At 39.5% G+C, this 18,183-nt stretch overlaps 1 protein-coding gene across 10 annotated transcripts in view; it reads left to right on the forward strand.

Annotated features, from left to right (window-relative positions):
• The window catches only part of SPECC1L (sperm antigen with calponin homology and coiled-coil domains 1 like), a 113,925-nt gene that overhangs the window by 38,118 nt on the left and 57,624 nt on the right, over positions 1-18,183 (forward strand). For 9 of the 10 annotated variants that reach the window (XM_048821107.2, XM_048821104.2, XM_075120248.1 and 6 more), the window contains 4 exons: positions 7,106-7,179; positions 7,836-8,011; positions 12,657-12,820; positions 15,297-15,391. In XM_048821107.2, the coding sequence (XP_048677064.1) occupies positions 7,106-7,179; positions 7,836-8,011; positions 12,657-12,820; positions 15,297-15,391 (509 nt within the window). The remainder of the gene's footprint in view (positions 1-7,105; positions 7,180-7,835; positions 8,012-12,656; positions 12,821-15,296; positions 15,392-18,183) is intronic. The other variant, XM_048821112.2, reaches the window with a different exon arrangement.

Consider the following 18,183-nt stretch of genomic DNA (forward strand, 5'->3'; position numbering starts at 1 on the left):
ACACACACAGGTAGGGACACACCCAGGTGCAGAAAGACACAAACACTGAAATCAGCACTGCATGCGTAGGCTTCAGCTAGTGGAGTGTAAACCCAAAATTGTATCATCTTGGCCTGCACAGAGAACTGTACAGCGTACACTCATGAAATTCGCCCCCTCCCTCAATGTGGAGGAAGATATGTACAGCTCCTCCCCCCACCCTCTCCCGTTACGAACAAAAACAAGTTTATTAACTACAAAAGAGAGATTTTAAGCTATTATAAGGGTTAGCAAACAGATCAAAGCAGATTACCTATCAAATTAAACAAACATACAAACTAAGCTTAAGATACTAAAGAAACTGGTTACAAGTAGTAATTTCTCACTGTAAATGTTATTTTAGACAGATTGCAGTGGTTCTTGAGGCAAGCAGCTCTTGCTTGCAGATTAAAACTCCAGGTATTTTTCACAGGCCAGACACCTTTCCAGCCTGGGCTCAGCTCAGCTCTTCTCCTCACCCGCCCACTCCTGCCCCTCCCCACTTTGTCTTTGTTTCTTAGACGTTTCCAAAAGTCATCCTGGGCAGGGATTCAGTGAAGAACGAACACTGTTTGTCGCTCCCCTGCCTTAAATAGGTTTGACATATGACGGGAATCCTTCGTTTTCAAGTATCAGAGGGGTAGCTGTGTTAGTCTGTATCCACAAAAACAAAGATTTATTTGGGCGTAAGCTTTCATGCATCTGAAGAAGTGAGGTTTTTTAACTCACGAAAGCTTATGCCCAAATAAATCTGTTAGTCTTTAAGGTGCTGCCGGACTCCTCTTTGCTTTTGTTTTCCAGTGTGGTTCTCCCCCCTCCCACCAGTGGAAAAATACTGGTATTTTGTTATGGAGTCCAGTACAGGTGGCTTGATCACATGATCATGCAGTGTTAAAGCATCCCTGGAAAGCTTGTCAGGAAGGTGGGAGATTAGCATCTTCAAAGACCTATTGTTCTCCCTAATGGTCCATTCATTGACTTGTTCCCAGCTAGCTAGCCAGACAGACTGATTGCATTCTGTCTGGTGGGCATTCCCCAGGTGTAAACACTTCTGTAGTACAGATGTATAGTCAATATTGCTAACTTTAGGTACAAAATTATTAGGGCTGTCGATTAATCAAAGTTAACTCACACAATTAACTCAAAAAATTAATTGTGATTAAAAAATTAATCACAACTAATCGCACTGTTAAACGAGAATACCAATTGAAATGTATTTTTGGATGTTTTTCTACATTTTCAAATATATCTATTTCAGTTACAACACAGAATACAAAGTATACAGTGCTCACTTTATATTTTTTGTTACAAATATTTACACTGTAAAAAACAAAAATAGTATTTTTCATTTCACCTCATACAAGTACTGTAGTGCAATCTCTTTATCATGAAAGTGCAACTTACAAATATAGGGTTTTTTTGTTACATAACTGCACTCCAAAACAAAACAATGTAAACCTTTAGAGCCTACAAGTCCACTCAGTCCTCCTTCTTGTTCAGCCAGTCACTAAGAGAAACAAGTTTGTTTACATTTCCGGGAGATAATGCTGCCCACTTCTTAATTACAGTGTCACCTGAAAGTGAGAACAGATGTTCACATGGCACTGTTATACCTGGCTTTGCCAGATGCATGCCAGATGCACTAAAGATTAAATGCCTCTTCATGCTTCAGCCGTCATTCCAGAGGACATGCTTCCATGCTGATACCGCTTGTCAAAAAAAATGTGTTAATTAAACTTGTGACTGAACTCCTTGGGGAAGAATTGTATGTCTCCTGCTCTGTTTTACCTGCATTCTGCCATATATTTCATGTTATAGCAGTCTCGGATGATGACCCAGCATGTGTTGTTTGTTTTAAGAACACTTTCGACAAAATGCAAAGAAGATACCTGTGTGAAATTTCTAAAGATAACTACTGCACTCGACCCAAGATAGAAGAATCTGAAGTGCCTTCCAAAATCTGAGAGGGATGAGGTGTGGAGCATGCTTTCAGAAGTCTTAAAAGAGCAACACTCTGATGCGAAAACTACAGAACCCGAACAACAAAAAAGAAAATCAACCTTCTGCTGGTGGCATCTGACTCAGAAGATGAAAATGAACATGCATCGGTCTGCACTACCTTGGATCGTTATCGAGCAGAACCCATCATCAGCATGGACATGTCCTCTGGAGTGGTGGTTGAAGCATCAAGGGACATACGAATCTTTAGTGCATCTGGCATTTAAATATTGTGCAACACCGGCTACAATAATGCCATGCAAACACCTGTTCTCACTTTCAGGTGACATTGTGAACAAGAAGCGGGCAGCATTATCTCCTGCAAATGTAAACAAACTTGTTTGTCTGAGCAATTGGCTGAACAAAAACTAGGACTGAGTGAACTTGTAGGCTGTAAACTTTTACATTGTTTTATTTTTGAATGCATTTTTTTGGACATAATTCTACGTTTGTAAGTTCAACTTCCATGATAGAGATTGCGCTACAGAACTTGTATTACATGAATTGAAAATTGCTATTTTGTTTTTTACAGTGCAAATATTTGTAATCAAATAAATATAAAGTGAGCACTGTACACTTTGTATTCTGTTATAACAGTGCGATTAATTTTTTTATTTGCTTGACAGCCGTAATTATGACACAATCATATCCGAATATTACGATAAAATATATGGGAAGCAGTGTCACAATACACTCCATTGTTTGTTAGAAGATGAAAAATATTGGTTTGAAGAAGCTTGTTGAGTAATTGGTCCATATGTTAAAGCCAGTAAAATAGCCTTTGATTCTGAATTCATGTTGAAGCTGGTGAAGACTAAAAAAAACCAAATAAAAAAACCAGCCCTGATTTGAAATTGCAGTTAAAAGATGGCAAAATTGGTGTTGAGAAAGCATTAGCTGGCCATTATACCATGTCATTTTCCAGCATGTCAGTCATCACATACTAGTTTCCCCCTCGCAACAGAGGAATCAGTACTTATTCTTCAATTTGCAGAAGTTTATGTTGAATGTGGGGTTCTGTGATCAGTAATTCAGCTGCAAGTCTTGTTTCCATTATTTCAAAGTCTTGTTCTCCAATGAAACACTGAAAAATCTCAAGTAAATGTCCTGGGAGAAAACAAGGCTATGATTGTGACAGTAGCTGGTGTAGAATTTCTGTTTTCATCATGACAGGTTTCAGAGTAACAGCTGTGTTAGTCTGTATTCGCAAAAAGAAAAGGAGTACTTGTGGCACCTTAGAGACTAACCAATTTATTTGAGCATAAGCTTTCGTGAGCTACAGCTCACTTCATCGGATGCATGTGGCCTGGTGCATTCAAAACCTAGAAAACTGCATGGAAACAGATAAGACTTCAGAATTAGTTTCTTCAGCATCTTAATTCAGAAAGTCTTGAAAGTATCCTTGGTGGATCTGAATAGTTGGATTCAGTGGTAACTGAATTGTGATTGTTCACAGATTGTAATTTGTTTAAAATGATGTATTATGAAAGAATATGGATGTCTTAACACTGTAACGTTTTTAACAAATTTGAAATGTATTAATGTATTGAAATTAATCAGATTGGGTGTTAACATTAAAAAACTTTGTTTTATAGTGACAGTTTTGGTGCCAATTTGGATTTATAAAAGGTTATAGATAAAAATACAATTAAGTATTTTTCAATATTCTTTATCTTCCACAGTTTTATAAAATTCAAGTGAAATACTCTAACACTGAAATAAGTCAATTTAAAACCCAGCATCTATAACCTAGTTCATTACAAATTGTAATCTAAAATTGCAATAGCACTTAATTTCCAGTTACATCATATCCTTGTACAACTGACTTAAATATTTATTTGTTAAAGCAAGTAATTAAAAATAAAAATAACCATCTCACATAGCAAAAAACACAGGCAACTCAGGAAGTTTGAGTGATAGAACTCTGGTTTCCCTGTTCTACCTCTGGAAGCTATAGCCGCTGCCTGCATTATCATGAGGTCGCTATACTGCAGTAGTCTCTTTTTTTGAGCTTGGCGGCAGCAGCAGCCTCACTCTCACAAACCCTGGAGCTTGTTGGGGGTCATGGAGGGTTCTGGATAGTAGATGGGGACAGAAAGGGGTTAACCCAGAGTAGGTACACAGGGAAGTTGGTGCCTGTATATTTTATGTATTTAAGTGTTGCACACGCATTTGGGATGGCTAAGGGGAGTACAGAAAACCATGATTTTCTTTTTTTTTAAATTGCATGACTTTTTAGGGTGTTCATTCATGATTTTTGAATTCTTGGGTGTTGGCAATTCTATGTTCTTCTCCCATAGAATCATAGAATATCAGGGTTGGAAGGGACCTCAGGAGGTCATCTCGTCCAACCCCCTGCTCGAAGCAGGACCAATCCCCAACTAAATCATCCCAGCCAGGGCTTTGTCAAGCCTGACATTAAAAACTTCTAAGGAAGGAGATTCCACCACCTCCCTAGGTAACGTATTCCAGTGTTTCACCACCCTCCTAGTGAAAAAGTTTTTCCTAATATGCAACCTAAACCTCCCCCTCTGCAACTTGAGACCATTACTCCTTGTTCTGTCATCAGCTACTACTGAGAACAGTCTAGATCCATCCTCTTTGGAACCCACTTTCAGGTAGTTTTTTTAAACCCTTGACAGAGTTTAAAAAAAACTGAACACTTAATGTTCTGCACTGTTTATAGTAGCTGGAGAATATTCAGGCCATTGTTTTGAACTTCAAAGCACAAATGTACTAAAATTTAATGGTGTGTCGCATATCTCACAAACAGCTCAAAACAATGGCATTACCCAATCTTTAACTCTAGGACACATTTAGGTTTTCTGGTTTGTGGTGGTTATTTTTCTATTTTTTGTTTATTTTTAGACAAATTATGACTCATTATTAGGAGTAAAAAAATCAATTGTTTTTAAAAAATAAACCCATTTCCCTTGAATTGTCTAAAAAAAAAGAAAAAATTGGCCCCCCCACTGGAGTTCCACACTCCTGGAATCTGCTCCAAACAAGTGTGGGGAGCTTGGTAAGGCTTGCTGGCTCCCTCAGTAGGCAACTTTCAGTACTGAAGAAATTGTACATTTTAAGTAATCTTGAAAATCCTGTTCTCGAATTCTTCAGTTGTACTTTGTCACTAAAACAGGCAACCTTGCATGTTAGCTTCAGCCTTATAAAAAAAAATCCATGCTAATTCCTCCTTTTGTACTAAGACTAGCAAAAGTTTCCGTTTTTTGTAGCTTAAGCAACATGGCACCATGTGATTGAGTCACCCTCACTGCTAATTAGCTTACCACATCCAATGCTAAAAGGTCAGCTAAATGTGCATCTTAGAATATGTAGTCCTGTAAGATAGCTATATATGTAGGAAAATGTCTGGTTTGAAGTATTTGAACTTTTCCAAGCCTGAAATACTGTTTTTCAAGCCACTTAAGGGCTTATGTCATTCTTACAAAGAAATGAGCTGTGGCATTAAAAGGGGCTGTAGTTAGGACTATTGGCATAACAAAGCTGATGAATCCAAAATTGTCAGCCTTCAGAAGAACTATAGATCAATCTGTCTTTGCTCAAATAGTGTCTCCAAATTAGTATCCAGTTTAAATCATGTGAAATGGAATATCTTTTTGTGAATAAGTGTGTGGTTTTGCTTAGCATTTTGATTTAGTCTACCATACGCTGTTTTTAAAACGTCTTGTAATGCTAGAAGACAGCTCTCCACCTACAGACCAAGGGGATTGTTTTGGGTGCCAAAATATAGGGCTCAATTTTGAAAATGTGGGGAAACAGGCAAGAGCATTGTTAAATTTCAGGTTCTAAAAATAATCCGATGTTGCATAATTATTCCTGAAACTAATTGTAACTGATAAGCACTTAGGGAAGTTCAGTTTCGCAACAGAACAAGAACCACACAATTTTACCTTCTGTCAATTTAGTTGTTTAAATTAATGTACAGTAGATGTTTGAATAATCAGAAAGCATGTGCCTACTGCTCTGTAGTGTATGCCAAGGTCTTGGATTTTAAGCAGCTTAATACGTTGGCTACCTGCAGCCTTCAGGTGAGAAAAGCGCTGCCAGTAGACACAGAAGATATTTGCTCACAGCTGCTCCTGGTATAATGAACCTGAACTAAAAAATATAATTTATCACAGTTGGCCCTACAAATCGAGAGGCCCTGCATCTTTACATTTTACATATGCATACAGAACCATAGAAATAGAATGCCCCTAAGACTCAAGGATTAGTGAAGTGGTACTGAATGAGAAATGTATTCCACATGCATCTTCATCAGTTATTCAATTATAGGAATGGAATAATCAATCATGCTGTTCTCTTGTGCATTGAATAAAGCAACAAATGAATAACAATCACAGTAGTCAGTCTGTCAGACGCCAGATTAGGAGTTGGTAGTGGTCAAACTGCATACCCTTTGTGTAGCTGCTGACCTATTTAAGTGAACATCTTACTTCCATATTATGATCTCATTGAATATACTGTAATGTTTACCCCTCATGCTTTAAATACAGCTTATCTCAAACCGTGCTGTGATACACAAGAATTGGAGCTTTTTGAGGGCTAGAATAGGAATCTTATTCCTGTTGAAATAACAAGGAAGGGAATCATTCCTGATGGCAGCTGTCTTGGAGCAGGGAAATGAAGTGTGAATCCGTAGGTGTGGTAACCCAGCTTTTATTTTTATTTTTAAATGGGAAAATCCCAGCCCATTTTAAACATTGCTGACATCAAAACCTTTATTCAGCATCCTCCCATGTCACTGTGCTTACCTTGCAGGTAACATTTTAGTGATTATTTTTTTGTTTTTGTTTTTAATGTTCATGGTAAGGCAGAGACTGGAATCCTAATACTCATCAAGTTAGTTTACACTAATTTCCCACTTTCAGGAGTGTGCGCTTTGTTAAATAACTTCATGCTTAGACATTCATTAATAATTATATAATAAACTATTTTTTAAATTATACTTATGAAAAATGTTTTCATGAGGAAGTCTTAAAAATGCACAAGTGGCTTCAGTTGCTCTTTCATAGACAAATCACTGAGTAAGGTGTTATCTTAAAGTGGATTTGACTTATCTTTCCAGATACAGTTAAAAAACTTCAGGACCAAAAGCATGACATGGAAAGAGAAATAAAGACTCTTCACAGGAGGCTGCGGGTAGGTTAACACCTACAACCCAGTGTGCAACGGAACACTAAAAGAGGTGGGGGGACACCGTAAGAGTGGTACATGAGACATCATCCAGCAATAAACATATATAGTACAGTCTGCCTGTCCTTCCCTGCATACTGCTCTAAAAATATACCAGAAATGTTTCAAGGCTGTGTAATAGTGTACATAGGATTTCAATATGTATAGGTAGAATTACTTACTGGGTATTAATGGTGTTGACCAAAGACAAAGCACATGACAGACGTACTAATGGGGGGGAAGTGAATATTACTGTGTTTAAAAGCAGTTTGAATAATTTTGGGGAGAGGGGCATCAGCTCAAGGATGAAGTTAAATACTTCATCTTGGGATAAATTTACTAAACGGTTAAAGAATTCACTATCTTTCCTTTTTGTAGATAAAAGGAAATTTTAGGACCTCCCCAATTCTCCTGCTCCAAAACCCCAAAGCTGATTACTGATTAAATTATCTTCATATTTAAGATTTGTAACTTTAGTGTTTTGCTTTTGGACTGTCAAATATGAGTACTTTTACCACCCACTTAAATCTTCCACTCTGAGAGTTCAGTGGAACTTTGCATCAGCATAATTCTTTGATTTCAAACTCCTAGTTGCTGCTGTTTACAGTTTTGGTTATTTATAGGAGGAGTCCGCAGAATGGCGTCAGTTCCAAGCTGATCTACAGACAGCAGTGGTCATAGCAAACGATATCAAATCTGAGGCCCAAGAGGAGATAGGAGACCTAAAGCGTAGACTGCATGAGTCCCAGGAGAAAAATGAGAAGCTCACTAAAGAGCTGGAAGAAATAAAGTCACGCAAGTATGTTGATGAAAACTGAGTTATGTATTTTTTTTGCTTTTACACAATTAGAGATGTTAATTTCTTAACTGTCACTGTTGAGACTCATGGAAAGTCACAGAGCTAGACTGACATTTTGAGGCAAGATAATTTCAGCCTAAGATCTCTCTGCATGCTTCTAGGAACAATTTTGAAAGAATGGGCAAACCTTGTAAGAGAGAGGGGTTTTTTTTTCATAGGTGGCCTCTTAATTTTCTGCAATGGAGGAAATGTACCTGTTTTGGCATTTTCACGCGCACACAAAAAGGAAAGTCATTAGTCTGTTTTTAGTCACAAATAAGAGTCGATGACTTGGGTTTAACTTCCCGAGTAGGGCATGGAAAGCAAGCAACGAATGTCTCTTCCGTGCTGTTGCAAGTATAGGTGAGTCGCATCATACGTGCATTTAACTTACGCGGATTCAACTATATGCGTTCGGGGGGAAAAAAAAAGGAAAATAAGATACCTGTAAATAGTGCAGGCGATTCCGCCCACCATTCCACTCAATGAGCATATGCCCCAGAGAGAGCGTGAGATGGGAGATGTGAATCTGCTGTTCCCTCAGTCAGTCTCAATTCCCGCGTGCCTCTCATAGTGTGAGCATCTCGTCGCGCTGAGTGTGATTCTAGTGTTTAAAGATACTGAACGTATTTTTCATAAAACATGGCCCCTAAACGCAAGCCAACTACTTCATCTGGTGCTCAACCGAAGAAACAGCGATCTGTTCCAATGCTGGAGAAAAACTGGCTGTGTTGGACTTACTGAGAGACAGTATGTCCGTCTCCAATGCAGCACATAAATATGGCCGCAACGAATCTAGCATCCATGCCATCAAGATTCAAGAGAGAGAAATTCGTCAAGCCGTGGCATCAAATGCTCCAATGACTGCTAAGGTGATGAGCCAGGTGTGTGTTTGTGAACACTGAAAAGGCATTAAACTTATGGCTGGAAGACATGAACTGTAAACGTGTGCCTATCGATGGCAACACTTTGCGAGAAAAGGCTCTCAGCCTCTATGCCCTGTTCAAACCTCCTGCCGAAGAGGGACAGCCTTCTGATTAGAAGGAATTCAAAGCCAGCCAAGGTTGGCTTAACAGTTTTAGGAACTGCTTCAACCTCAAAAACATGCAAACTACCGGTGAAGCTGCATCTGCCAATGAAGAGGCAGGAAAAGCCTACCCCCGAACAATTAAAGAAAATCACAGAAGAAAAGGGCTATCTTCTGGAACAAGTTTTTAATGCTGACGAGACTGGGCTTTTCTGGAAAAAAATGCTCAACCGCACTAACGCTTTGAAATCAAAAAGACAAGCCCCTGGCTTCAAAGCAGCTAAAGACCGTGTGACTGTGTTTTGTGGCAATGCGGCTGGGCATTTAATAAAGCCGGGCTTGCTCTACAGGGCTGCAAATCCCCGTGCCCTAAAAGGCAAAAACAGAAATTTCCTGCCTGTGTTCTGGCAATTAAATAAAAAGTCTTGGGTGATGGCAGAATTATTTCTGGAGTGGTTCCACAAGTGTTTCATTCCAGAGGTTGAGCGGTACCTCGAAGAGAAAGGACTTGACTTGAAAGTGTTGCTGATCGTAGACAATGCTCCTGGCCACCCTGCGGCACTCCGGTTTGTGCATAACTACGTTGAAGTTGTCTTTCTCCCTGCCCCAATACCACCTCCAACCTCTTGACCAAGGCGTGATACGCTGTTTCAAGGCCACGTACACGAGGCTTATGGATACATAGCGCTATGGATGCTGATACCAATCTTAATGTGATGGAGTGTATACTGTACTTTATGGGAGATTTAAGGGATTTTCAAGGGTAATTTTTACTATAGGCGATTTTTGCCTTACGCACTGACTTTAGAATCTAATCCCCGCGTAAGATGCGACTCCACTGTATATTTTGTGTAGCTGTCAGGCCCTCTAGAGGGGAGCAAAACACAAGATTATCTTACTATGGAGAAGGGAGGGTTTGATTCTTGACAGCTAAGCTACTCAGATAAAAGATGTTAGATTCTCACTTGTGATCTGTTGTAGCTTGAATTGAGACAGAAATCCCTAGGAGTTCTACAAGAGATGGTTACTTCTAGATAATCTACATAGACTGGTAATGTGAACCAATTTCTCTTGGAATATTAGAAGGCATACAACCTACTTAAACCTGGGCATTCTCGTATCTGGTATTTGATTTCTAATTATGGCCTTGATTTCTTTGAGGCTAGAGTTTTACAAATGACTATGATCAGTCAGTTTCAAAGGAAAGGAGTTTGTCCAGTCAGATAGGTAATGCTTAGTTTCTTTGAAGCAGGGGATAGTCTTTTTGCTGACTTTATACAGTGACTAGCACAGTGGTGCCTGTAGTTGCTACTGCAACACTTAATTACTGCAGTAATTTAATTTTTTCCCTAAAATACCATCAGAAAATAATCTGTTAATATTACTGTGTAGCTCATTCCATGAACTTCTAGCAGTGTGCTATTTAAAAAATAGAATGAGAAACCAATCACTAAAAGCCTCACCTTTAAAAGGGACTTTCCTATATATTGAACAGAAGCCGATACAGTATGCTTCTTACCTAAAATTAAATTATGCTTATAGCACTTTGGAAAACCGGCAACTTGGATTTTCTGCAGTTGATGTCAACTTTCTTCAATAATAAGCCTTTGCCTCATAATCAACTGGTTGTGGAGGGTTTTTTGTAGTAGTGATTTTTCAGTGATCCTAATTACATCAGTAGGGCATCTTTCAAAAAAGCACAAAATTCAGTCTTCAATGAATCCATAGCTCATACAGCTCAGACACAATTCATGTTTTCCCCTGTCCTGCCAATCTACCTGAGCCCTGACTACTAGTTCTCTCTAGGAATTAAAGAATAGTTTGGTCTCCATGGCTATTTGGTCCTTTTGATTCAGACTGGAGACTCGGCAGTTACAGTTATGTTTGTGACGTGTATACATGTTCCCATTATTAAAACCTTCTATAAAGAGCCATGTAAATTAACACTGATAAACACTTTGTAAATACAGATATAAATCTTTGAACACCAGAGTGGGGTGAGATTATTTTTGCAGTGGAATTTTGCACAGGCTGCATATGTGAAATGCAGAGAGCAGACTGGAGGAGGATATAATTGAAAATAAGAGTTGACCTGGATGGTGAGGGTAAAGCAGATTAATCTGAAGTGAAGCTACCCATTTGAATAGGCTGTCAGGTAGTAAAACTCCTGATTACTATTGGCCTAGAAGATACTCATACCACGAGTTTAGAGAGATTAATGCCTTAAGTCATAATGTTATAGCACCCACTTTTGATAGGAATTTCTAACCTAATCTTTGCATTTTCAAAATAGGAAGTTTGCAATTTATGCTTTGCATTATAGGGATCTGGCATCTAGATCTAGAAAATCTGTTATGTTGAAATTAATCAGACTAATTGTGAGTTGTTTGAATCCCCTTGTTGAAGCTAAGGCTTGACTTGCAGTATCAATTCACTACCCTGGTGGGTAAAATATATTGGAACAATAAATGTACTGCCTGCAAATCAGCTAGAATTCATTTTTCCTTGGAATCTGTGTTAACAATGTAACAGAATCATTTACCAAATGTCAACTTGAAAATAAGCCTTTTATGCGGTAGTCGCACTTTGGGATGTCGGAAGCCTGTTGCTTGGTTTGTTCTGATACTGATTCCAGAAGTGCTTTCTAAATCCATATTACTTGCAGATGGAGGTAAAATAACATACTGGTCATTGGTTTCCTAAGAACAAAGAATTCAAAAGTAGCTGAAAATGATTCTTTAAAAACTTGTTGTAAGATTCCAGAAGAAGAGAAATGGTATAGCTGTTGAAAAATTTAGTTAGCATGGTATTTGATCTGAAACTGAGGCAATGAATAACATCTCAGATCCCGGGGCGCGAGGGGACTTTCTCCAGACAGAATGACGGTTTTTCCATCAGAGTGCCAGTGAATGTCATAACCAACATAAACTTAGGTTGAAAGGGCCCTTCCATTCTAAATTTTAGTGTCCTTTGGGTTGCAACTAGAATTCAGGTTTCAGAGGAACAGCCGTGTTAGTCTGTATTCGCAAAAAGAAAAGGAGTACTTGTGGCACCTTAGAGACTAACCAATTTATAGTCTCTAAGGTGCCACAAGTACTCCTTTTCTTTTAACTAGAATTCAGTCTCAATTCAAAGCTGAACTTCAAAAATACATTTTTCCCTCTCCCACCCTACCGGTGCCACCACATTCCCCTCCCCCCAAAAAAGAGTTGAGCCTTCTTTACTTATGCAGGCATAAAAAAAGTTTGCCCCCTTCAGAAATAATTGTAAAGGTTTATTTTGATGATTTCAGCAGATTAGTTTTTAATCTATGGCAAATTTGAAGTTTAACTCACTAGAAAACATAAGACCCAAAATTTGAGAGCCTTTCAGTTCACTTAGGGTCTCTTGTTGACAGATATTAAAGAAATTGACTGGTATCTAAGGCTGTTAATTTAAATCTAAATTACAATAAATAGCAAAGTAGGTTAATATAATGAGTAGAGTTATGAGCTCAATTCCTGTGTTTACATTTAAGCCTTTTGACATTAAGAAAATATTTTTCTGATGTGTCTAAGATGGCCTAGCTTTTGTTTACAGGCAGGAAGAGGAACGTGGCCGAGTATACAATTACATGAATGCTGTAGAGAGGGATTTGGCAGCTCTGAGACAAGGAATGGGGCTGAGTCGGAGGTCCTCCACTTCCTCGGAGCCAACTCCCACCGTAAAAACACTAATCAAATCCTTCGACAGTGCCTCACAAGGTAATTACTTCTAGCCAGTGTAGTAGTTGTACAAAGTTAGAGGTTTATGTATGTTGACATGTATGCTTCTGATCTGGCTGATTCAAAATGCAGCTGCATGAAACTACAATAGTAACCTACAGATGCTGTCTGAAACAAACCCACGTACAATAAATTGCATTACTGGGGTACATTACTGTTAAAGAATTATCCTTTCTCTTTCTCTTCCTCTTCTCTCCCCAACCCCAGGGGTTGAATGTTCTCTATTCCTCACTGTCACTTACCTAGTTATTTGGACAGTAGAGGCTTTGTGATTCAGCACTCACTCAACAGGAATATAATACCAATTGTACACTCAGCTGTGTCCCCAGCTTAAGGATATATTCAGTATTCCCATTAAGACACTGACATTAATACATGCCCCCAAAGAGCATCCTAGAAGCTATATTATGACTAGCACCAAGTTTTTCAAAAAATGCCTGAGCTCCTAAAATCCATATTTTAGTGCCTGTCAGAGAAGTGCCGACCCTCCTTCTCCCATTTACCTCAGTGGGAACTATTGGGCACTCGGCACTTTAGGAAATGGGACCTGTAGATTTAGAGCCTGACTTTAAGGTCCTGTTTCTGAAGAGTTGTTATACAAATTTAGGGCTTATCTACATGGTGAAATAATGCATTTTCTGGGCTTGTGATGTCCAAAGCACACTAATGCATTGTACCTTATTTAGTCTGTGTAGATCCTGCTGGTGTGTACTAAAAGTTTCCTAGTGCACTATACCAGTGCTTGAAACAGCATTACATTAAATCGTACTAGGGAACGATAGTAAGTAAGCACCAGTAGGATCTACCAGACCAATTAACGTACAACACATTAGTGTGCTTTAGAAATTGTATCCCCCATAGAGCACATTACCCCAAGTTGTAGACAAGCCCTTAGTCTCATTTACATTAAAACAGCTTTAAATTGCTCTCGTAGTACAAAGGGGCCTTAATGTGAGTGTAAATTACATTTACATACACTTTAAGGTCCCTTAGTGCTACCAGAGTGATATAAGCAGCCGTAATATAAATGGCATCCCACTTTTATGCTCACCACCTGAAGACCGTCATATGATTCAGTATAATCTATAAATCATATGGAGATTGTCATATTTTTACATCTGTGTTCTCCCTGTTAGTGTTTGTCTTTGTCGCTTTCAACCTCCTCCGTTCTAATTTGAGGGCTGTTAGTGTTTTTGCTGATGATAATTATGCAAAAAATTCTAGCAAAAGGAGGAAGTAACATGAGTGAATCAGCAGAAAACTTGCTCATCTGTGGCTTTGGATAAGGATCTGATTGCTCAGACAAATTATATCAAAATAAAAACTATCCTCCTGGTAAGAAATTTTACATCATTTGCTAGTCATGCAATTAGGGAATCAGCTGACTGGCTGAGCAAAATGAGGTTTACACACACTTTGATGGCACTTCTATCTGAAATTTGGAAAACTTGGAGCGGGGAGATGAAGGGGACTCTCAGTTCCTTGCATCTGATTAGCAGACCCAGCAAGTACAACTACCTCTGTGATTGTCTATAGATCAAATAACTTGTTGGTGGCAGCCATTAACATCTTCCAGCATAACAGTACCCCTTATCTTAGCTCTACCATTCTTCCCAATATAGTGTGAAAATGCTGACACCCTGAATGCTTCTCCAGAACAGAAAGAAAGGAAATTAGAATGGTGGCATGGTGGGTGGAATGGGGGTGTTCACAGAGCTCCTACCATGTGGAAGAGGAAATAGGGTTCCCTGTGGTGAAAGAGGGGAGGCCCTGATATGGGGGTTAGGAGGGAATGAGGGGGCACACAGCCCCTGGCTTGAGTGGGGAAATGGGGGTGATGGTATGTGGGGAGGATGTCCTGGGGGATACTCCAACCCCCTGAAATGTGGCGGAGAGATTAATGAATGGGAAATGGAGGACCCTAGCATGGGTGAATGTGAATTAGAGCCTCTGTCATGAAGGTGGGGATGGCTGGTTGCAGGGAGTCCCTGACATAAAGATGGATGGGTGCATGTTACACAGGCAGTTTGTGTGGGAAAGGGAGGAAAGTAAGGAGCCCCTGGTATGTGCAATGTACACTGCCAAGAGATGCAACAAAGAATGTAACCCTCTAAATCAGAAAACCAAAGCCACTTTTGGTATATAAAACTTCCAGTTAAGTATGGGGGAGAATATTTTTTTTGTGAACAGCTGGATACTGTAAATAGTTTTATATGGTTTCTGTTTTTTGATGTAGTGCAGGCTCATGTTAGGAGGTGACCAACGTGGTACTCTGAGCATTTTTGAAACTTTCAAAGTTGCTTTCCAAAAAATGAGCACTGCACAATATGAGCAAACAAAACACTTGTCAGGTTCTGCCCTTAAACAGTTGTCTTGACATGTGGCTATATGGCCACTTCTCCATTTGACTGAAAACCATGCTGCATTTGGGATAGCTTCCTTTTTATTTTTCCAGTAGTTCCAAGTCCTGCTACAGCCACAATTCCTCGCACTCCTCTCAGTCCAAGCCCCATGAAAACACCCCCAGCCGCTGCAGTGTCTCCTATGCAGGTAAGTGCATGTGATGGTATTTCATCCTTTGTTTGTCAAAGAAATCATGCAAAAGGAGGTGATGGTATTATACAGACGCTGATTGACTTTGTGGGCAACAGTAGTAAAATATTGCCTGAGGTAAAATAATTTCTAAATGTAGAGTTGGACAAAGGAACTGATACAGCCTAAGGGCACTTGAAAAAAATTATTGCCCTTAGAGCCCAGTTATGTTAGGGTGAAACAACCTCTCCCCCATATTTTACTGTTGATACAGAGGCAGTCTGTCCCTCTTCCCTCCCCATTTCCAAGGATGTTGTCAGGGCCAACTTTGCTTCCCATGGAGACACACTTCTGACTACCCTTTAAGCAATATTTTCTGTTGGGGTATATTCTAATGAAGGAACATCTTATTGCATGTACTGTTCGGTTATGTGACATCTTTAACCAACTGGAGTACTAGAAAAATTACCAAAGGTTTGTTTAATGCATGTGTAACTTGTAGGGTGTGGTGGTGGTGGTTTTCGGGCGGGGGGCGGGGGTTTCAGTAAGAAACACTGAAAAAGACAATTCTGTAGTCAGATACTAACTATTCCTGTGCTACTGAGAATTGATATTCTTGTAATATGGAAGACTAACTTCAATCTTCCTGAACTCGTCTGTCAGTTTTCAGTCCTCTGTCTCCTTTGGGCGATAGAGGTCATGCATCTGTGTGGGATTGGTCATCAGCCTTTGATACAAATTTATCAGTGTTGTGGGCCTCACTATAGGACCTGTATTAGAGGGATGAAGTCATAAATTGGCATTTTAATTCATTACATAGGGATCCAGAGAGTTACGTTCAACGTGTTGATGTACCCTAAGTTCTCTGTCCCCTTTCCAGCCTCCCACCCCTTTGGTCAACTGCTAGGGGAGAACATTAAGTATCACAGGATTGCATAGTTATCAGTATACTGAGAATATTGCTCAGTCTTGCTTTCTATGAACCTAGACACCGCTGTTTTGTTTTCTCAGTATCAGGATGATGTGTGGACGTGGACGAAAGCCAGCAGGGTTGGGCTCAGAACAGATAAGAGTAAAGGTAGTGGTGGTTGGCAGGATGAAGCATTTTAAGGAACTGGCAGTGCTCATTTCCTTCAGTGACAGTGTATGCTCACTTATCAGTAGTTCTTCTATTAGATTCAGAGTATTGGAGGCCAGAAATGCTGCCAATTTATTGTAATATGTGGTGGCACAATTTTACAATCGTTGTTGTGAGAGGAAGCACCTTTTTGAACCCTGGCTTGTGGCAGTGAAGGAATAATGTTTGAAACCTGTTGTCCAAGTATGGCAGCATTTTATAGTGCAGATATTGATAAGTCATATCCCTTCACACTGAGACTCAGATTCATAAGATGAATAGTTATAGCTTCAAAACAAAAGTGGAGAAATTAGATGTTTTAATCAGAAAATTTGTTGCTTTCTGTGGTTCAGTCAGCAGTGACAGTGTTTTTCAGAAGACAGCTGGGTCTGACTAGCTTTGTATCAGCTGGGGGTTCAGTCGGCATTGATCTGCCTTTATATTTTTTTCTTTGCTCATGAAAAGAGCATGCTTAATCTCACATTCTGAAAGGCTAGACTAGAGGTTTGGCAACACCAAAGGCTTTTCGCTGTAGCCTGAGGCTTATTTGCTTTATTTATTCATAAATTAACCATGAACTTCAGTTCTTTGTAACCAAAATAACATCTTAAACTAGTGGGGAGCTAGCACATGATGCCTGCTACTTTTCATTTGAGGTTCTCTGTCTGCCATAATTTGAATCTTGAATTGCACTTCTGGTGCACAAGCAGAATGTCAGAAGTGGGATGTTCTCTGGAATGGAAGTAACTCCCTGAAAAAGGAATATAATAGTGTAACAGAGCAACTTTCCCTCTAATTTCTTTTGAAAATAAGTGGTTTTACTGAATGTGTGTGACTATGCAGAGAGACTTTTCTGTGTTGACCTTATTTATGTTGTATTATATCTAAACAGCCATTTATAGTGAAGGAATGATATAATGAGGCCCAGAGAATTTCCATCATGTTACCACATTGATTTCTACTGTCTTCCCCTTGAAGGCACTAAATAATTCAGTTCAGCCTACTTCTTAGAATTTGTCTTCTATCAAGTCTCCCCTACCAATGATGTCAGCGTTAATATTCTGTTCATTATTCCTTCTCTAGTTACATTGGGAATCAAGATTTAAGAGTGTGACAGCCTGGGACAGTTCCAAGTTTGTCATTGTGGCCATGAGATCTGAGTTAAGCTGGAAGGGTTGTCCACTGCACGAGTACTGAAATCCTTTAGAACAAGTCTAATCTTGAGCTAGCATACTAAAGACATTGATGTGGCTGCAGTGGCACAAGCAGTAGCTTGGGCTAGCTGCCTGAGCACAATCGTGCCAGACCCCCTGGTTCATCCTCGGGTGCCTAGCCTGAGTCACTGCCCATGCTGCTGTTTTTATTGCACTAGCCTGAGCAGAGCTAGCCCATATCTATGTGCTATGGGAAGCATGCTGTATGTGGCAGGGTAGACATACATACCCTTGCTGACTCAGTTTCTTTGTGGTAGCACTTGTCTGATCAAGTAGTGACTCTGGGTCAGTATGACAATCTGTATGCCAACACAAATCCCATTTATTCCCATCCTGGTATTCTTGTAAGATAGACAGACTGTCAAAACCAGGTTTTGGAGTGAGACCCATCTCCATTTAAGACCAGATGCAAACATAGGCATAACACCTCCTTTAACCTCCCTTGATGATCCAAGTCAGTATCATTGTGTGATAGAACA

This window comes from Caretta caretta, chromosome 15, assembly GCF_965140235.1.
Source record: "Caretta caretta isolate rCarCar2 chromosome 15, rCarCar1.hap1, whole genome shotgun sequence".
NCBI lineage: Eukaryota > Metazoa > Chordata > Testudines > Cheloniidae > Caretta > Caretta caretta.